At 39.8% G+C, this 21,576-nt stretch overlaps 1 protein-coding gene across 2 annotated transcripts in view; it reads right to left on the bottom strand.

Annotated features, from left to right (window-relative positions):
- The window catches only part of otogl (otogelin-like), a 216,746-nt gene that overhangs the window by 29,260 nt on the left and 165,910 nt on the right, over window positions 1–21,576 (bottom strand). For both annotated transcript variants that reach the window (XM_043709667.1, XM_043709668.1), the window contains exons 42-50: window positions 17,617–17,837; window positions 16,891–17,029; window positions 12,371–12,562; window positions 8,425–8,637; window positions 5,926–6,030; window positions 5,278–5,385; window positions 4,025–4,126; window positions 2,055–2,159; window positions 1,166–1,206 (exon numbers count right to left, since the gene is read on the bottom strand). In XM_043709667.1, the coding sequence (XP_043565602.1) occupies window positions 1,166–1,206; window positions 2,055–2,159; window positions 4,025–4,126; window positions 5,278–5,385; window positions 5,926–6,030; window positions 8,425–8,637; window positions 12,371–12,562; window positions 16,891–17,029; window positions 17,617–17,837 (1,226 nt within the window). The remainder of the gene's footprint in view (window positions 1–1,165; window positions 1,207–2,054; window positions 2,160–4,024; window positions 4,127–5,277; window positions 5,386–5,925; window positions 6,031–8,424; window positions 8,638–12,370; window positions 12,563–16,890; window positions 17,030–17,616; window positions 17,838–21,576) is intronic.

Below are 21,576 nucleotides of genomic sequence, written 5' to 3'. Positions count from 1 at the left end.
CCCCTTCTGAAGTGCAAGTGGGATGGGCAATTAATGCTGGCATAACTAGCAATGTCCACACACTCTGAATTAATTAAAATAAAAATCAAAGCCTTTCCCTAACATTCTGTGTGCCAAATGTCACTTGAAAAACCACAACTGGTCTCTGTGAATATTTCAGTATTTTTTGAGCAATTAAAACATGAAAATTGTTCATCAGGTACCTATACTAAATATAAACAGAATCTATTGTTTCACAAAAACATGTATTTAAAAGTGCAGTTATATCGCATTGCATCAATGTCACTGAACATGGACATGAAAAGTTGCAAGGATCCTGTATTTAACATCATTGAAACCAAGAATTATGGTGTAATTGAACTGTCTTTCATCAATTAGATTTGCCTCTAAATAAAAGCATAAGCTAATCTCCATCAATCACCAGAAAGCCACACTGAGGTCAACCATGCAGAAGAACTAATGTCAATATGTAACTTTTCAGTTCTACAGCTTGTGGGTGGAATACTATTGAATGTGATCTATGGTGCTACCCAGTAACTCGGTAGGCCTACGTTCATTTTGTAGCCTTCTCACGAGTACAGGCTACTACAGTACAAATGTTCGGCATTTAAACAGGAAATATTTCCACTGATTTTAAATCTAGCAGCAGTGCTACATTTCAAATCAGTGTCACATACAGTGCCAGGAGAAACAACAGAGATGTGCATGCTATCTTTATACCTCTATAGCTAAAGGCCAATACATAATGGCATGAACAGTTTAGTTGGTTCTCATTGACAAAAGAGAGGCAGCAGATCAACTGAAACATCAATTTGTCAAACATTGGAACTTTATCAACTTGACCACTGGACAAGATTTTTTTTAAAGTGCTGGTCTTCTGTTATCAGTGAATATATACAACAAACTCCATTCTGAATAATAAGATTAATTTCATATTTACCATAAGTTAATAACCATGGAAACTAATAAACACATTCAGGGAACTGGTTAGAGGCTTTCAGCATTTACATTATACCTGTTGCAAATTTCATCTTTTTAAAATCTGAAATCATACTAAAAGGGGACATGTTAGCTACCCTTTCTGCCCTATGTTTTGAGCCACATTTTAGATGCATACCTGGTTTTTGGTTACAATATGCAAGGTTCCAATACTAAATGTACTTACCACCTGACATGAAACAATAGTACTGTTCTCACATTTGCAGACTGTAAAATAAAACAAACTCTAAATTAATGGGGAGTTCTGATCTGTTCAAACATCGTTTTTAGTGATATATAATTTCATATATATAAATGGACTGTAACATTTCAAGACGACAAAGGGAATGGAATATAAAAGTAGGGAAACTTCGTTATTGTTGTTTTGGCATTGGTGAGTCCTCATCGGGAGTACTGTAAGCAGTTTGATCTCATTATTTCAGAAAGGATACAAATGGATTAGAAGCAGATGAGAGACATTCCACAACTGAGAGCTGAATGCAGGAGCTCGCTGATGAAAAAAGGCTGAACAGATTGGGCCTATATCCACTGGAGTTTAGAATAATGTGGCAATCTTACTGAGGTCCTGAAGGATCTTGACAGAGTGGATGCTGAAAGGATGTTGCCCTTTGTGGGGAGACCAGAATAGCGGAGTGCAGTTTAAAAATATCAGGGCTTCTATTTAAGCCAGAGATGAAGAGAATTTTTTTTTCTCTCAGAGACTCATGAATATTTGGAACCTTTTTTCCAAAGTTTGGTGCAAGTGGGTTCATTATTTTTTTCTCTAGGACACAGGTGGATAGATTCTTGGATAACTAGTGAGTTAAACGGTATCAGAGCTAAGTGGGAATGGACAGTTGAGGTCACAATCAGATGATCTTATTGAATGACAGACCAGGCTCACGGGGTTGAATGGCCTCCTCTTACTCCTAAGTTGTGTATTCGAACATTTACAAGCAAGCTCACCACTGTCTTCTCAGGGTCATCTTAGGGGCAGGCAACAAATGCTGCCTTATTCGACACATCCTTCATTCCTATGAAAGAGTGCAATAAGATAAGAAATGATTCATAGTTACCACACTGCCAATCAGGACAGCAGATTCCTGAAACAGGTTTCTTCACTAGTTTAGTTCCATCTGTACAGATCTTGTCAGGAGGACGGCACAAATTTTCATCACAGACTGAAATTAAGGAGAAAATAGGAAAGCACAAGAAGTGTTAAAACGCAAAAAATGCAAAGGAAGATTTACCAAGTTATTGTTTAATTTAAATGAGTCAAAGCTTTTCTTTGAAAATCTCAGAATAAAATAGGCCAAAGCAAATGACAACTGGAGTCAAGAATACAAAAAATAATTTGTGATAATAATTGTAATGGCACTGTACACTCGAAGTATACAAAAATTTCAGAAGTAATTTCTTACAGTAATTATCCTCTCATGGAACTACTTAGGAAAGGTTTGAGCAGGGGTAAAAGCCTAGCTATAAAAATAAGAAACCATCAGGGTAAAAGAATAGAGGCATACCTAAAAGGAAATGTAAAGGAAAAAGAGAGATCAAGTTCATAAAATGCAGAGGGAGGCTTCAAATTACAGACACACAAACTGAATACTTGCTCACAATTGTCAGGCAAGGTATCTCTTTGTGGCCTTCTTCCATTCTTCCCATCTTTTATAAAGCTTTGCTCATACAACATGCATAAGACTCCGTGCAGAGAAAGCAGAGTTAATGTTTTGAGTCCAGTGACCCTTCTTCAGAGAGAGGATCTGAGTCTCTGAAGAGTGACTGGAGATATTGTATTTTGATACAACAAACAAGAGTAGGGCTTATACAATTAATCAGTCGTGTTGCAGAACAAAGGGACTTAGGGTGCAAGTACATAATTGTTTGAAATTTACACCACATATAGACAGGGTGATTAAAAAGACACTTGGGATGCTTGCCTTCATCGCTCAGTCCTTTGGGAGTTGGGAAGTCATGTTGAGGTTGTACAGCATATTGGTGAGTCCACGTCTGGAATACTGTGTCCAGTTCTGCTCACCCAGTTATAGGGAGGATATTATCAAGCGGGAGAGGGTTCAGAAGAGATGTACCAGGACGTTGCCAGGTATGGAAGGTTTGAGATATAAAGGAAGGCTCGATAGACTGGGACTTTTCTTACTGGAGCAAGGAGGTTGAGAGGCGACCTGACAGAAGATTATAAAGTAATAAGAGGTATAAGTAGTGCCAGCAATAAAGTTTCAACTTTGATCTCCAGCATCTGCAGACCTCACTTTCTCCTCGAACTTTTCTTACTGGAGCAAGGAGGTTGAGAGGCGACCTGACAGAAGATTATAAAGTAATAAGAGGTATAAGTAGTGTTAATACTAATTGTCTTTTCCCTACAATGGGAAATTTCAAGACTAGGCAGCACATTTTTAAGGAGAGAGATTTAAAAAAGACATGAGGAGCAAACTTTTTTTACAAAGAAGATGGTTCGCGTGTGAAATGAACTTCATGAGGAAGTGGTGGATATGGTAAATTGCAATGTTTAAAAGACATTTGGAAAAGTACATGAACACACATAAGTACAGGAAAAGTTTAGGGGGACATGGCCCAGGAGCAGGCAGGTGGAACTAGTCTAGTTTGGGATAATGTTAGACTGAAGAGTCTGTTTCCATGCTGTGTGGCTCCATGACTATGATGTGAAACATTAATTCTGCTTTCTGTCCACAGATGCTGCCAGAACTGCTGAGTTTCTCCAACAAGTTTTGATTTTGTTTCAGATTTCCAGCATCCAGTTTTTTGTTTATGCACTCAACTCCCTTCTTTTATCATAACCTGAGGCACCGTTACACATGCACCTTTCTCCTAATGCTCTTTTTTTAATGAACATGCATAAAACTTACTCAAGAAATAGGATAAGCAGAAGATGGATAACTATTTGCTTCCACAGTAACAAATGCTTTAACTTTTGATTAACATCACTTCTATTTCAAAATACTCATGTAACTTTAAATGACTTGCTAAGCAAATAGATTATAAATGAGAAAGTTCTTATTGCACTTACCACAATGGTATGATGGACAGCAGCGATCAGTGGTGTTAAGGTCTACTGCAAGAACATCTCCCTCATTGCATATAGGAATTGGGTCAATACACGACTCACACACTGAATTGGAAAGCAGTGTTTGATATTTATCGCGGGTTTAATCCACATTAATTACATTATACAATATTTATCTGCTACTTTTTAAAAAATCATGATACAATATCAACTAATACAGCCAATGAGTTTCACACAGAAGCCACAATTCTTAAAAATAGCATTGTCCCTAACCTTGCTGAATAAACCAAGTGTATCTAATTAAAGTATTTATTCTTCAAGGCTAGAACAGGCACTTAATTATTTAATATTTTTTCCCACTTTGACTCAACATACTCTGAAGTTCAATAATTGTATCTATTGAAAATATTTAAGGTTAGTTGTCAGATTTTTGATGTTACAGTGGAAAAATGTAAGCCATTTAATCCTATGTAGAACCCAGTGGTGTCATGTCTCCAGTGTTAATAATTTTGTTACACCTTTAGTTCTATCGCATGTTGTGAGTTTAAAATGGACTGTAATTAACTGATGTCAATTGAGAATAGGTCAAAAACATCATGCGATCCCTGTACTGTGTCTATGCAGGTCCCATTAGGGAATGTAATGTAAGTCCAATGATATTTGTTGTCTTTCAAAGAGGATACTAGCACACTTAAGCACCTCCCTTCAGGCCAAATCTTCTGAGAAGCGGTAATCAGAGGCTGGTTGTGTCTCTGGCTTCTTTTCACTTGCACAATCTTGGAGATGCACAGTTACAGGTCTGAATTTCTGCTGCAAGCCTCTTCAGAAGCTTGGAATGTGCTTAATCTCTGGGCCTTCCAATACAGTGAAGGATCAAAGCCTGAGGCCAAACAGCAACTGTTGTAATCTTGGAATTAAAGATCCAAAGTCTCAGTGTATAAGACATAAGGTAACTGGACTGGGGATGGTAAGAGTATTAAATGATAGGTAGGTGAGCAAGGAGGTAAGGTGATAATTGGGTAAGGATTAAGGTAGGAAATAAGCATTGAAGGGGATAGTGCAGGTCTGGGGGAGTTGTGCATAGGCATAGGTGCTCAGATTGGGAAGGTCAGCTTTAGATAATCAGGTAAGGCTCAGCTGATTCACATGGCAAGCTTTAGTTCATATGTTGGTCTGCCAATGGCAATTGCTTTTTTTGCTTAGGAAATGAGTTAAAATGTGAAATGAAAGCCCAAGTTTGAACTAAGTTTTCTTACCACACTGAAAGGAAAAGCAGCAAGAATCATCTTTTCGTACTTCAACAAGAAATTGGTCCTCTCTACATATTGGTGGTGAACTAGTTGGACAAGCCAGAGGATCACATTCTGTAAGCAAACATAAGCAAAATCAAAAAGTCTATATTTTATTGAATGTTCCACTTACAAACTCAACAAGAATAATGAAAACTTTACACATTACTCCCTGTAGGATTAAAATTAAATAAGAAGAAGATTAAGAACATACAGAAATCACTGAAATCATTAAATAAAGTCAAGTTTGAATCATACAACTATACCAGTTAGTGTCTTCTGCTTCAAACAATCAATTCACTCTATATATCATGCCATTTTTAATATTTGCCAACATACTGGAAATAAGTTAAGAAAAATGTCTGCTTACATTTACACTGGTTATTTTTGGAATGTTTACAGCCAGGTATTTAAACTCTGCACCAAGATGTGCTTCCTGCTACATGTCATTGGTGACTGTGGATCAGCCAACTGTTGTATGTCTAGATTATTTTTCATTTTGTCAAATTTAATGAGATCCTGATCCTTAACCATTAGCATTGCATCATCACTGAAAGTGGAAATTACCCCCACCCATCTCCAAAATTGTCAGTCTGATATTTTCTGCAAACTTACCACATCGGTATTCAGGACAACAAGAAATGGCACTGTAGCCGATCACCAATTTATCTCCATTTTCACATGTCAGAACATCAGTTCCACAAATGGTCAAATTGCACTCTGCAGAAAATACACACAGTTCAATAGTTTTTATTTCTGTCTTTTCCAGAATCATTATGTGTGCTAACGAATAGTATACTTTACTATACTGCAAGTTCAAAGTTATATTTTAATTTAATTCATTTGCCCTGAATTTTTGTCTATGGCAAGGCATGACAGAAATTTTGCAAATCTTTTGAAGGGAGTAGAAATGCAGAAGTCAGCATTACTTTCCACTGTATTGATTCTGCATTGGATTCTCTGGATGGAATTATTAGAATACTTGTAACAGGAGCCTAATCCTGGAGCAATACAACAGCAGTACCCATTCTATGAAAAAGCAGAACTCAGTGAAGCTCTGGCCAGAGTGTCTGAGACCCATATCAGACTGAAGAAAGTTACGAGCAAAATTATCACTTTTGCTAGTACCCCTTCCCACACCCACCCATTATCTCATGGAATAGGAGCCAAATTAATTAAAGTTCCAGGCAGAAGTGGGTACTGCAGATGCTGGAGATTAGAGTCAAGATTAGAATCAAGTTCAAGAATCTTAATTAAAGTTCCAGTCCATCAGCTGACCCACAATAGAAACTCTGCAAAATTGAAAGGCAGACTGAATGAGAAAGTACCTTAAATAAAGTTTTGATTACCTTCAAAGAAACAGAAACCCTACTGATAAGGAAATCAGTTCAAACAGTAATCGCCTAACTAGAATCAGGTCCCGATATGCCCCTTAGCTTGATATCAATCTTTATGGATTACTTTGTATTCAATGGTCTGATTGAAATTTCACATCGTCTAAACTTATAAAATTCAATGCAATACACAATCACTCTCCTAAAATACTTCATTCTGGCAAATGACAATTTGTCTCTAATCATTTTAAGCATGTCTTTAATTTTTTTTCTTTTTAGAATTCATCAGTGTTGTTTGACTTAATGTTTATGCCAACATAGAATGTGGCAAAAGTAGTTAGAGAACAGAAACAGCAAGACCAAATGGAGAGTGATCATTCTGAGGCAGCTAGGATAACCAGGAAATAAATGACTTTGGAATACAAAATATGAGCAAATGAGAAAATATAGACCAAGTCAAAAAGCCAAAAAAAAAGACACACTGAGAAAGAGAAAAGAATGAAGTATGGGCCAGATCGTTGGAGACCAGGCATACCCAACAGATGCCCTCCAGGTCCTCTCTGAAGTCTTGAATATGAGGTAATCATGTAGGAAATTTGAACTTCCAATAGACAATTACTCAGTAATTGGAAGTCGCAAGAAACTCTACACTGTGAGTTTAAGTCGAAGACTTTGGAGGGCTCCCACTTACTTACCGGACAAGTAGACATTTAACACTGCTGTAACTCTAATTATGCCAGTGACACCCGCAATTCCACATACCTGACCATCATCCAAATCTTGATACTGACCGATAGCCAAACCCCTCCTCCCTAATATTTGAGCCCCTCTTCTCTGACTAGTACCACCCTCTCACCGACGTGATGTGCTCCAAATACCTGATCTACCCTACCCTCTAAACCATTGACCTGTCACCTGTATACCCTCACTCACCTCCCAAAGCTCACCTTCACCTTGACCTTCCCGACACCATCCTCCCTCATTTACTTACCTGTCGCCCACTTATCTTACATAGTTACCTTCGCTCCTTGACAAAGTGCCTTAGGACCTTTAAACCCTGAGCTTGGCTATTGTTACTAATTGAAGGGAACATGGCTTTGCCTCCAATGTTGATCCTTTGTTGTAGTGGATGGTTCCCAGATCAGGTATGCTCCATGTTTCACAAGAATTTGAATTGGACCTCTAAATAAAAAAGTGCAGATTGGCAATGTGATTGCTACTCCTTGGGAAGATAAATGGAGCTAATAGTGCTGCTTCACTTTTCATTACCGAATGCAGTAATTATGTTTGATTGTGGGGGTTGGGCACACATGAATGTCAAGGGGCTGTCAGTATCTATTGAGGGTGGGGCTGGAGTTAGGCATTCAGTAGATGTCAAAGCCCATGATTGGGGGTCAAATGGTGAGTTGGTGAATGGCTTCAGTTTTATCGCTAGACAAGAGGCAGAGCTTTAACCCTTCCTGGGTAACTATCCAGTTAAGTGAGTTACAACCCTAGGTCTTGGACTCTAAGAGTTGGAGACTTTTTGGGCTGCAGATCCTGCCTAATTGTTGACTGGGAGTTTTAATTTCCTGGGTAATTGCCACATCATCCGCGTGTCGGGAGCTCCTAGGGATCCCATAGCTCTATTTGTCTGAGTACACCTGGTCTCCAGCTAACTGGAGTCTGAGAGGTCTGGGTCATTTTTGCCTTTTTTGAAAAGAAAATGCAAAAGAATTCACACTTCCATTGCTCTAAACAGAACTATTGTAATAATTTTATTGTAATAATTAACACATACCACAAATTTTCTTTGGACAACAGGCTCCCTCCTCAATGACATCAATAATTATCTCTCCTTCTCTTTCACACATTGGTGATGGTACTTCAACACATTCAGGTTCCACTGCAACAATAGTTCCATTCCCCAAGCACTTGTACATACAGCATCCTTTATGTGATCCATTCCAGGTCTCATCCGCTGCCCGTGGTTGGCCTTCATTATCTGTGCAAGCTGAAAGAAAGTCAGAAATAATAATAATCAATATGACTTAAAGTTTTCTGCTTTACCAAGCTTAGGATTTAAACTTTGAGGGAACTAAATGTGTGCTTTAATTTCACACTATCAATGAGTTTGCTTCTTTTAGCTATGCCTTTGTGCAGTGGTTTGGCTTCATCTTATTTGGCAGTCCCTCAGAAGTGAGTATAACTTGCTTCACTTTATTTTGATGGGATCAGAAATAAGTTCAATGAGCAATCTGTAGACCCTGTCACATGTGGGGCAGGTAGTGTTTGAATGCTGAGGCAGATGAGTTGTTGTGAGATGTGCGCATTCTTGCCATGCCGCTCCATGACCATGAAGTCCCTTGATGTGTATAATTTTTTCATTTAGTCGATCACAAGCCAGGGACTCGCATGTGTCGGCAGGGCAGTTTGACCTCTTCAGGGAAGCTTTGAGGACACTGCCGAATGATTTCTTTATCCTGCTGCCACTCTGAGTTCTGAGTATAACAGTTGCGTCAGATGCTGAGCAAAGGAACAAGAAACCTTATCCAGCAAAATAGATTTTGGGTGATCAGTGCCTTGTTGATATATGTTGACTGGGAAGAATTCACTGTTGTTGAATCATCTTTCTTGCCACTAGATATGGAGGATCTTACAAATATACCACTGCTGGTGCTTCTCGAGTGGTTATGACTTGGAGATGCCGGTGTTGGACTGGGGTATACAAAGTTAAAAATCATACAACACCAGGTTATAGTCCAGCAGGTTTATTTGGAAGCACTGAAAGACATAAATTCTATGCTATAAATTCTGTGTCTTATGATCTTATACTCCACAACCACCTGGTGAAGGGGCAGAGCTCCGAAATAAACCTATTGGACTATAACCTGGTGTTGTATGATTTTTAACTCTTGTAGATTATTCACATCTCTGAAGCAAATAGGAGTGTGTGGATCATTGCTGCCTGTAAATGGGCATGAATCAAGAGGCCAAATCATGCATCCTCTCTCTCATGTCTGAAGAAGATCAAGATCAAACAGTAACTTGGAACTTACACATCGGTTAGATGATAACACCAAGTGAAAAGCAAGATATTTGATAGCAAACAGGTATAATATATGTCAATGGGGATGTTGGAGAATATACAGGTCCCAGCATCATTTCATTATTTAATGGGAGAATCTTACTTGTCTGTGGGGGGAGGGGGGGGGCGGGGGAGCAGGCAATACATTTCAGGGCTCAAAACCCACTTGCTCACTATGGAGATGAACAACACAGATGTAGTGGCAGTCTACAAGAAAGCAGTACTTGTATATTGTCATAGAGCAGAAAGCCAGTGAGTATTGACACAGCTCACAGATGATATCATCTGCGTTTTATACAGCTTTAAGTGCTTGCTGAAAATACTTTGGGACAAAATATACTGGAGATGCTCACCATGTCACATCTCCATGTTCAGCGTAAAGGCAAAGCACAACTCATGCCCAAAGTGGAATCATTTTGCAAGTTGATTTCAGCTAAGGGCTCTTGTCGTGCCATGGTAGTGTCTCTGTCTCAGAACCTGGAAGCCCAGGTTCATGTCGTACCTACTCTAGAAGTATTTACTAACATCTCTCAGTGGATTGATTCAAAAATGTCAAAAATAACTTCATTAACTTATTGCATGGCTCTTCCTGAGAGTGAGGTATTACATGGAGAATCCATCTCAAAATGCAAAACACCAGATCATTTTAAGGAGTACTTAGTCAAGATCATGAGTATTGCTTATTGAAGATGGCACAAGAGAATCTATTTTGAGTGCCGAGTTCAACAAACATCAACATTTTTTGTAATTTCCTCTAAATCCTGCAATAGGCAGACTTCAAATTTATGACAACTCTATTGTTTCAGTTTCAGCAATGAACATAATTTCAGTCTGGTACAAAAATTCCACTCTGGACAGGTTCATTTCCTACATAGCCAAATGCCAAAGCTTGATTCAAACTTGTAGACACCACTGGAATGCACATGAAAGTGATCAATGATACAGACTATATGCACCCTTACCCTTCTTTATTTATAGAGCCTGGGAAAAGATACTGTCATGCTCCTATTATTACCATAATAGCTCTGCCAGTTTCACAAAATCTGAGACAATTATCATTTGTAATCTGTGCCTAGGTGACGTGAAAACTGCAACAGCTAGAAAAAGACGGTATCATTGAGCGAAACTAGTGATTACCCAACAAGAAAATGGCAAACTTGGACAATTTGTCGACCAGCAACAATGCAATAATTCCAGACAAGCAATTGCTTTCAAAGACAGCATTATTTTGGCTATGATGCACTCTGTATAATAGTCTCCCAATACTTGCCACCAGTGGTTAAAATTGAAGAATGAGCCCTTGCATACAGTGCCTATGAAAGAAAGCAGTAAAAAGCCAAAGGCATTGATTGTATTTGTTGGGGAAGGGAGGATATTTTCCCTTCAATTTAGAAGTCACAATAATTGTTCTTACCTAAATTTTTAGATGTGTGCTGGTCCAAAACCAGGAAGTGCTTTTCTGTTTTCTTCTCATGAATTTATTCATTTGAACAGTGAATAACCAAGGGGAAATGTAATAGGACTGACATTTGATATTTTCAACATTTAAATGCCAACATAAGGGCATCATACTCTCAGTGCAAGAACTATTCACAGCCTCCAATACTCTGGATATTAATCAAGCAGGCAACCTTCTACAATCCAGAACTGGCATGATCCCACAGCCTCAGAAAGTTCACAATGTGATGGAGCTATCTTCAGATCTGTCTGGAGAAGCCTCTGTAAATTCTAAAGTGTTTTGGGTTCTATAAATGAACTGAATTAAGAACAAAAATACCTCTGCATTGAAATAAATCTAATAAATAAACCCTAGGGGAATGGAGCCCAACGCAAGTATAACATGCAGCTACAAGTCAATATGACAGAAAGGAATGTTTGATCTCTTCAGGATTGCTTTGAGAGAATGTGCTTAATCCTGCTGAGCATCTCCTGCCACCAAGTGATATTCTAAGTTAACTGGTTGCTCTAGGAATCTGATAGCATGTCCATCTCAACAGAGTTGTTTTGAGTGATTCTCACATCAATGCTTGTCATGTTGGCATGAGACAAGATGGTCCTATTCAACCATCTTTCTGATCACTGGATTTGAAGAATCTTGTAAAGACAGCCCTGATGTTATTTCTCTGATCCTTTGCAAGGCCTATTGTGGGTTGTTCAAATCTTGAAAGCACATGGATATGCGGCAATCACTCATAGAAATAAACTATGACCTTAAACTTAAGTTTGACATCCTCAAATGTTCTTTTCTTAAATTGGCTGAAGGTTGAGCGAGCACACAGGAGGCTTTCCTTAGTTTCTTTGTCTATGTTTGCCTTTGTTGAGAGGCAGTTTGCAAACTATGGGAAAATGGTTCACCTTTGTCAAGATCTCACCATTGGTCTTGTTTGTGCAAATTATATCATCATTTTGCAGAATCCAAGCCACTTACATCCCATATCTTTATTTTACATTGTCTGTGAAATGTAGTACATGCATGCACAAGGACAAAGATTGGAACACTAATGGTCATTAGTACTACTTTCACTTCTGTATTAAACTCAAAATAAATAGGAAACATATGCCAATAATTTACTAAATGAACTATCAAATAGCCAGCAAATTGTCGAGTGGAGTTAATGCTATTTGCGCATACTTCTAAACTACTGCAAGATATACTAACCACACTGTTCCTCTGTAACACAGTAGTTAGAGTCTGGTTGATGCAGCAGAGTTCCTCGAGGACAAACACAACTCTCACTAACAAATGAACAGGTTGAGTCGTGCTCCAAATAGAAGTCTTTGTTTTGACATGTTTTACTTTCGCAAGCTGGCACACAAGGTTGGTACTCCATGCCTACGGGGCAGCTAAGTGCTGTATGTAAAATAGCAGAATCATATTACAGAATTATCAAAGTAACACTTCCAAAATTTAGCATATTAAACAACCACCATAAGTGCAGCTCTTCTGCCTGAATATCTTACAGAATGAATCACAAAGAAGCAAGGAGGAACTATGCAGGTTCACTCAGTGGTTTACATTTAAGATGTGACCCATTAAGGTCATCTCCCCTTCAAAATTGAAAAGTACGTCAAAAGTGTTTCTTATGATCACACCTGAAGTTATTATTGGCCAAGTCAGATGGCAGACTAAAATCTGGCTCAATAGATTACATTTTTGTTGCTTTCGATTACTATGGTGTCCTTCACTAAAGCACAAGCATTCAATGTTGCAGATTTTGTTTTAACAATAAAACAGAAGTGAGTCATGAAATAGAATAAAGCAAGTTATTTACAAATAACATAATTTAAAAGTTTTCATGATATGCAGTGAAATAAAATCTGATCTATCAACACTTTATAGTACTCAAACACCAAAGCTTTGATTTAATTGCTTCTTTCAATTCCTAGTCTTGAGATTTTCACAGATTCAGAATGACAGAATCCTTACAGTTTGGAAACAGGCCATTTGGCCCAATAAGCTCACACCGACCGTCCGAAGAGCATCCCATCTAGACCAATTTCCCTACCCTTTCTCTGTAACCCTACATTTCCCATGGCTAATGCACCTAACCTTTTCATCCCTGAACACTAAGTGCAATTTAGCATAGCCAATCCACCTAACCTGCACAACTTTGGATTGTGGGAGGAAACCAGAGCATCCGGTGGAAACCCATGCAGACACAGGCAGAACATGCAAACTCCACACAGACAGTTGCCCGAGGGTGGAATTGAACCCAGGTCCCTGGCGCTGGGAGGCAGCAGTACTAATCACTGAGCCACTGTGCCATTTTGATGGTCTTTTCTTTGATTAGTCACTCAATTGAGTTTAAACGTTCTGCCCATCAAATAATCCATTTAGATTTCTAACCATTTTCTTCTGGTTTGGAATGCTCAACTAGAAATCTCACACCAACGTAACCTAAAATGTATCTTAAAAAAGAACTTCATTACCCATTAAAAAATTTTCTTAACACTATTTCTATGTTACATTAATAGTAGTAACAGATTGACATTAAACATGCAATGAGTTACACAGCAACCATATTCTACATAGGTTCATGAGCATTTCAGTTTTCAGTATCCTTCATATGTGTTCTCAATAAAATGACTGCTATACCATTTTCTTTTCCAGGCACATGAGTTAATTTCAAATCATACAATTGGAGAATTAAGCTCCCCCAGAATAATCAGAAATTCTTGCCCTGAAATGTTTCCAAGAAAATCCTTTGTAAACAACATCTTCTGCCACATTGTTGGTGGTGTATATTTCAAAATGTTATAGAGCCTACCCAGACTCAATGTCCCCTTATCAACTGCTGAAGATTATTGTTAACAGACAGTCAATTCATTTCAAAAATCACTGACAGTCCATTCAAGCCCCAACTCACAGTAAAATAGCCCAAACACCAATGTTGTTGGCATCAACAGCCAGTCTGGATGCCTTCTCATAATTCAGCATAACAAAGTCAATAAGGTTGTCTGCATAGTTGTGAAACATTGACATTCTTGTGCCCATTCAAACTTTCTGCCTTTCTTCACTAGGCTTGTTAAAAATTCAAATTATCCAGTCAAACGGTTTCCACGCTTGGCTGAAAACCTCTCTGATTGTAAATCAATCACAGTACAAACAAATTCCCATTTTCATTCCAGGAGTTGCTCCCTCAATAATACTGGTATAAAAGCCATAACTTGAGAAATGCTGACAAGTTAATCATTAAACCCTTTCATACACACAGACCAAACTCCACATGCCACTGGTCTAAAATCCAAACTTCTGGGGAAGGTGAGACCTGGACAAGAAGGATGGGTTGCACCTGAACTGGAGGGGCACAAATGTCTTGGATAGGAGATTTGTTCATGTGGTTCTGGAGGGTTTAAACTAGTTTGGCAAGGGGGTGGGAACCAGAGCTACATGTCTGAGAAGGAGGTAGTTGTAGATGGGGCAGTGACAGTATGTAGTGAATCTATTGGAAAGGTTTTTCACGCGATGAAACAAAGGGATCGGTTAAAGTATGTTTGGTTTAACACAAGGAGTGTTAGAAATAAGAATAATGAACTTAGAGCATGGATCACTACTTGGGACTATGATGTTGTGGCCATAACGGAGACGTGGGTTTCACAGGGGCAGGAATGTTTGCTAGATGTTCTAAGGTTTATAACGTTTAAAAAGAACAGGGAGGGTAGAAAAAGAGTAGTGGGTGCAGCATTGCTAATCAGAGAGTGCATCACAGCTACAGAAATGAAGGTTGTTGACGATATTTGTCTACTGAGTCAGTATGAGTGGATAAATGCGAAGTGATGCATTTTGGAAGGTCGAACTTGAAAGGTGAATACAGGATTAAATACAGGATTCTTGGTAGTGTGGAGGAACAGAGGGATCTTTGTGTTCTAGTGCATACATCCCTCAAAGTTGCCATCCAAGTAAATAGGGTTGTTAAGAAAGTATATGGTGTCTTGGCTTTCATTAATAGGTGGATCGAGTTTAAGAGCCGTGAGGTTTTGCTGCAGCTTTACAAGACCCTGGTAAGGAGAAAGTGAGGTCTGCAGATACTGGAGATCAGAGCTGAAAATGTGTTGCTGGAAAAGCGCAGCAGGTCAGGCAGCATCCAGGGAACAGGAGAATCGACGTTTTGGGCATAAGCCCTTCTTCAGGAATTCCTGAAGAAGGGCTTATGCCCATAACGTCGATTCTCCTGTTCCCTGGATGCTGCCTGACCTGCTGCGCTTTTCCAGCAACACAAGACCCTGGTGAGACCACACTTGGAATATTGTGTCCAGTTCTGGAAAGATACGGAGGCTTTGGAGAGGGTGCCAAGAAGTTTTACCATGATTCTGCCTGAACTGGAGGGCTTGTCTTAAGAAGAGGTTGACTAAGCTCAGACTTTTCTCTTTGGAGAGAAGGAGGAAGAGAGGTGATCGAGGTATACAAGGTAATGAGAGGCATGGATAGAGTCAATAGCCAGAAACTTTTCCCTAGGGCAGGATTGACTGGCACAAGGGGTCATACTTTTAAGATATTAGGAGGAAGGCATAAAGGAAATGTCAGATGTACATTCTTTACGCAGAGAGTTGTGAATGCATTGAATGTGTTGCCAGCCGTGGTGGTGGAAGCAGTGTCATTAGGGACTTTTAAGCAACTGCTGGACATGCACATGAGAGGTACATAGGTTAGATTATTTTTCCTATTCCTATTTAGATTAGGAATAATCCTCGGCACAACTTCATGGGCCGAAGGGCCTGTTTCTGTGCTGTACTTTTCTATGTTCTATGTTCTATTAACTCTGAGTCTAAGATCCTCAAACACTCAACAGTTGCTGTAAATGTCATTGCATTGGCTTCCACAAGCTCCTACATAATACAGCAACAACAAATCACCGAACTAGCAACCTTTGTTCTATTTAATTAATTTAGATGCTAAATATTTTAAAGATGTGTTTCTTATTTCTCTGTAGGTTGCGATAGGGCACAGGGGATTTTGAAAGATTATATGATCTCCCAAACTCACTCTTCAAAAACGGTGCTCCGGTTTCCTCCCACAGTCCAAAGATGTGCAGGTCAGGTGAATTGGCCATGCTAAATTGCCCGTAGTGTTAGGTTAAAGGGGTAAATGTAGGGGTATGGATGGGTTGCGCTTCGGTGGGTCGGTGTCGACTTGTTGGGCTGAAGGGCCTGTTTCCACACTGTAAGTAATCTAATCTAATCTAATCTTATTGCACCTTGTCAAAAGGTATAGTGCCAGAAATGAGACTAGGAACCCTGAATCAGGTTCCAACAAATCCAGCCCTATTCCAGTGTGTGAGCCGAATTTACAGCCAATCTATATCAAATAATCAGGAAAAATTATGTAAAACTGCTAATTTGGTGGCTTTTAAATTATTTTTCTTGCTGCAAAGGATTGTGCTTGTTTGTAAATAAAGGGAGATTTACTTACATATGTTACACTACATATTCACTTTGTCGCTGCAATTAGTGTGAGTCTCAATATAATAAGGCGAGCAGTGAAACAATGTAAAAGAGAGGAAGTAAGCCCCTCATTAGATTTTTTTTCTTCATTTCCATTCTGTAGTATCAATATAGAATATTGATAGCAAACTGTTCAACCATGCAAAAACAGATGTGATGGGGCATTTACTATGTTTAGTTTATACTAACTAAATGTTATGTAGTAATCATTAAAAGTTAGCAAGACTAAAAACTTACGACAAAATTCTGGAGTCCTCCAGGGAATGCAAACATTGTATTTATTGCAAGCAGCTGCATATAAAGCCAAAGCATCACACTGATGTGTCACATAGTGGAAATCCCTGATCCACAGTTCACAAAATATTTCTGGAGTAACCTTGAGGTGGACAGACATTTGTGAAAAACAATAATAAAAAAAAGGATCCTTTAATTCATCATCCTTTGACCTGGTTAAAAAAAACCATATACCTCCAAATATTGTTATTTGAATAACTAGTATTATATACCCCAAATGTTACATCATAATTAGAGTATTCATAATGATTTTACTAGGGTTCTGATTACTTCAGAAGTACTCCAACTTAAAAATGAACCATACTCAAAAGAAAGTAACCATACAATTTTTTTCTGACTCAAAGTTTATATTGTGAAATGTAGAAATATATACAAATGATTCATGAATGCTTGATCCTCCCACTATTTGTAAATTAGTCTATTCTTAGAGCCCTTTGAATTGATCATCCTGCAAGGTGATTGAAAAGGGTATTCCAAATAAATTTAATCACATTGAATTGTCAGCATTTTATTACTTGTAGTATTCTTAAAATTTGACATTGGTGAATTGCACTGCGACATTGAAAGAACGATTTATTAATGTTTCATCAACTGCACTCAAATAATTCAAATAATTCATAACTTAAAATGTGCTGTGTAATTTGCAAAAAGAAATAAATCTTTACTTACATGTTGATGGCACAAGGTCCAAGGATTCTGATTCAACATATCAAAGCAAGCAGTACAGTTACCAGTGGTGCAGTTTTGTTTTCGACATCTGAAACAGTTAGTTTCCAGTCCAGATGTTTCAACCATCCAACTTTCAAGGAAAAGGCCTACATTTTCCACTTCTGTGACAATGGTTCCATTTGGTAGCTTGAGATCATCAGCAGGATTGCCATTACAACAGCCTAAAGTGACCAGAGGTTGATTGACCAGAAACATTGGAGGTAACATACATTAATGATGCTGAAATTATATTATTAGCATATATAATAATAGAGTAGAATATAATCCCTACAATGTGGAAATAAGCCATTCTGTCAAGTAAGTCTACACTGACTGTTTGAAGAATATTCCTCCCAGACCCATCCAACCTACACTAACCCTGTATTTCCCATGGCTAACCTACACATCCCTGAACATTATGGGCAATTTAGCATGGCCAACCCACCTAACTTACACATCATTGGATTGTGGGGGAAACCAGAGCACTCAACAGAAACCCACACCTACACAGGAAGAATGCGTAAACTCCACACAGACAGCCATCTGAGGTGGAATCAAACTCAGTCGCTGATGCTGTGAGGTAGCAGTGCTAACCACTGAGCCATCACACTGCTGGTATTTTGGTTAGTTGTCTGAAAAGGGCATACGGACTTCTGTATATTGCTTGTTGAAACCAATGTTTGTTTCAATGAATTAATTTGTACAGCGTTACATAAAAAAATTATAAATTGACTCCAACAAATATGCAATTATGGAATCACACGTGTATTCCATGCAAGACAAATCATTAACCAAACCCAAATAAGATACCAAAATTGCAGGATTTGTGATTGTTGTACCACAGTTACACCCTAGAAGATCCCAGGTTACATTTCTTGGCCTCTGTTGGCTAACTAAACAAAGCCAATACAGCAGTCATGGATCCTATATTTGTTCAACAATGGCTCAGGAAGGACAAAAATCCACCAAGACTCACTTTTCCAGCAGAATTCAGTGACATCTGCTGAAAGATGTACATGCTGATCAAAGACAGCATTATTTTGGCTATGATGCACTCTGTATAATAGTCTCCCAATACTTGCCACCAGTGTTTAAAATTGAAGAATGAACCCTTGCATACAGTGCCTATGAAGGAAGGCAGTAAAAAGCCAAAGACATTGATAGCATTTGTTGGGAAAGGAAGGGCATTTTCCCTTCAATTTAGAAGTCACAATAATTGTTCTTATCTAAATTTTTAGATGTGTGCTGGTCCAAAACCAGGAAGTACTTTTCTGTTTTCTTCTCATTAATTTATTCATTTGAACAGTGAATCCTCACTCATAACCAAGGGAAAATGTAACAGGACTGACATTTGATATTTTCAACATTTAAATGAAATATACATTTAAATGCCAATGTAAGGGCATCATACTCTCAGTGCAAGAACTATTCACAGCCTCCAATACTCTGGATATTAATCAAACAGGCAACCTTTCATCATGACTACATTTTTAAAATGGAGAAAATGAGGACTGCAGACGCTGGAGGTCAGAGTTCAGAGTGTGGTCCTGAAAAAGCACAGCAGGTCAGGCAGCATCCAAGGAGCAGGAGAATCATGTTTCGGGCAAAAGCCCTTCATCAGGAATGAGGCTGTGAGCCGAAGGGGTCGTGAGATAAATAGAAGGGGTGGGGCTGGAGGGAAGGTAGCTGAGAGTGCAATAGATGGAAGTGGGGGTAATGGTGATAGGTCAGAAAGGCAGGTGGAGCATATAGGTGGGAAGGAAGATGGACAGGTAGGACAGGTCATGAGGGCGGTGCCAAGTTGGAAGGTGGGAACTGGGATAAGGTGGGGGTGGGGGAGGGAAAATGAGGAAACTGGTGAGATCCACCGTGATGCCATGTGGTTGGACTGTCCCAAGATGGAAGATGAGGCGTTCTTCTTCCGGGCATCGGGTGGTTCGGGACTGGCGATGGAGGAGGCCCAGGACCTACATGTCCATGGCGGAGTGGGAGGGGGAGTTGAAGTATTCAGCCATGAGGCGGTGGGGTTGGTTGGTACGGTGTCCTGGAGATGTTCTCTGAAGCACTCTGCAAGTAGGCATCCTGTCTCCCCAATGTAGAGGAGACCCCATCCTCTACATTGGATGCAGTAAATGACATGTGTGGAAGTGCAGGTATAACTCTGCTGGATGTGGAAGGCTCCTTTTGGGTCTTGAATAGAGGTGGAGTGGGCATAGGTTTTGCAATTCTTGTGGTGGCAAGGGAAGGAGCCAGGAGCGGAGGGTGGGGGCATGGTACTTTCAAAGGAGTCATGGAGGGAATTGTCTTTACAGAAAGCGGGAGGGGGTGGGGAGGGAAACATATCTGTGGTGGTGGGGTCCATTTGTATGTGGCAGAAATGGCAGAGGATGATGCAATGTATCCAGAGGTTTGTGGGGTGGAAGGTAAGGACCAGGGGAAGTTCTGTCCTTGTTGCAGTTGGAGGAGTGGGGTTTGAGGGCGGAGGTGCCGGAAGTGGATGAAACGCGCTGGAGGGCATCATCAACCATGTGGGAGGGGAAATTGTGGCCTTTGAAGAAGGGTGGCATCTGGTGTCTTCTCTGTCTACTTGCACGGTGCTTCAGAGAACATCTCTGGGCCACCCACACCAAACAACCCCACCGTCCCGTGGCTGAACACTTTAACTCCCCCTCTACCCTGCCAAGGACATGCAGGTCCTGGGCCTCCTCCATCGCCACTCCCTAATCACCTGATACCTGGAGGAAGAACACCTCATCTTCTGCCTCAGGACTCTCCAATCACACGGCATCAATGTGGATTTCACCAGTTTCCTCATTTCTGCTCCCCCCACCTTATCTCAGTTCCAAACTTCCAACTCGGCACCACCCATGATGACCTGTCCTACTTGTCCACCTTCCTTCCCAACTCTCCACTCCACCCTCCTCTCTGACCTTTACCCCCACCTCCATCTACCTATTGCACTCCCAGCTACTTTCTCCCCAGTCCCACCCACCTCCCATTTATCTCTCCACCCCCTAGGCTCACAGCCTCATTCCTGATTGTGTAACGAACCAGAATTGGTCAGAGACCTCGAAGTGAAGGAGCCATTGGGAAGTAGTGACTATAATACAATAAGCTTCAATCTGCAATTTGAGAGGGAGAGGGTACAGTCGGAAGTGACAGTACTTCTGTTGAATAAAGGGAACTATGGAGCTATGAGGGAAGAGCTGGCCAAAGTTCAATGGTGCAATACCTTAGCAGGGATGACCGTGGGGGAACAATGGCGGATATTTCTGTGTATAATGCAGAAGTTGCAGGATCAGTTCATTCCTAAAAGGAAGAAAGATCCCAGGAGGAGGCATGGGCGGCCGTGGCTGACGAGGGAAGTAAATAAACATATAAAGTTAAAAGAGAAAAAGTATAACATAGCTAAGATAAGTGGGAAAACTGAGGACTGGGAAGCTTTTAAAGAGCAACAGAGGATTACTAAGAAGGAAAGAACAAAGAAATGGCAGAAGAATTGAATGGGTACTTCAGATCTGTGTTCACTGGGGAAGACACAAGCAATCTCCCTGAGGTAACAGTGGCTGAAGGACCTGAACTTAAGGGAATTTATATTTGCCAGGAATTGGTGTTGGAGAGACTGCTAGGTCTGAAGGTTAATAAGTTCCCGGGACCTGATGGTCTACATCCCAGGGTACTGAAGGAGGTGGCCCGAGAAATGGTAGGTGCGTTGGTGATTATTTTCCAGAGTTCGATAGAATCGGGATCAGTTCCTGCGGATTGGAGAGTGGCTAATGTTGTACCACTTTTTAAGAAAGGTGGGAGAGAGAAAGCAGGAAATTATAGACCAGTTAGTCTGACCTCAGTGGTGGGAAAGATGCTGGAGTCTATTATAAAGGATGAAATTACGACACACCTGGATAGTAGTAACAGGATAGG

This window comes from Chiloscyllium plagiosum, chromosome 19 (genome assembly GCF_004010195.1).
Source record: "Chiloscyllium plagiosum isolate BGI_BamShark_2017 chromosome 19, ASM401019v2, whole genome shotgun sequence".
Classification (NCBI taxonomy): Eukaryota; Metazoa; Chordata; class Chondrichthyes; order Orectolobiformes; family Hemiscylliidae; genus Chiloscyllium; species Chiloscyllium plagiosum.
This window is presented reverse-complemented; position numbering and strand designations above follow the sequence as displayed.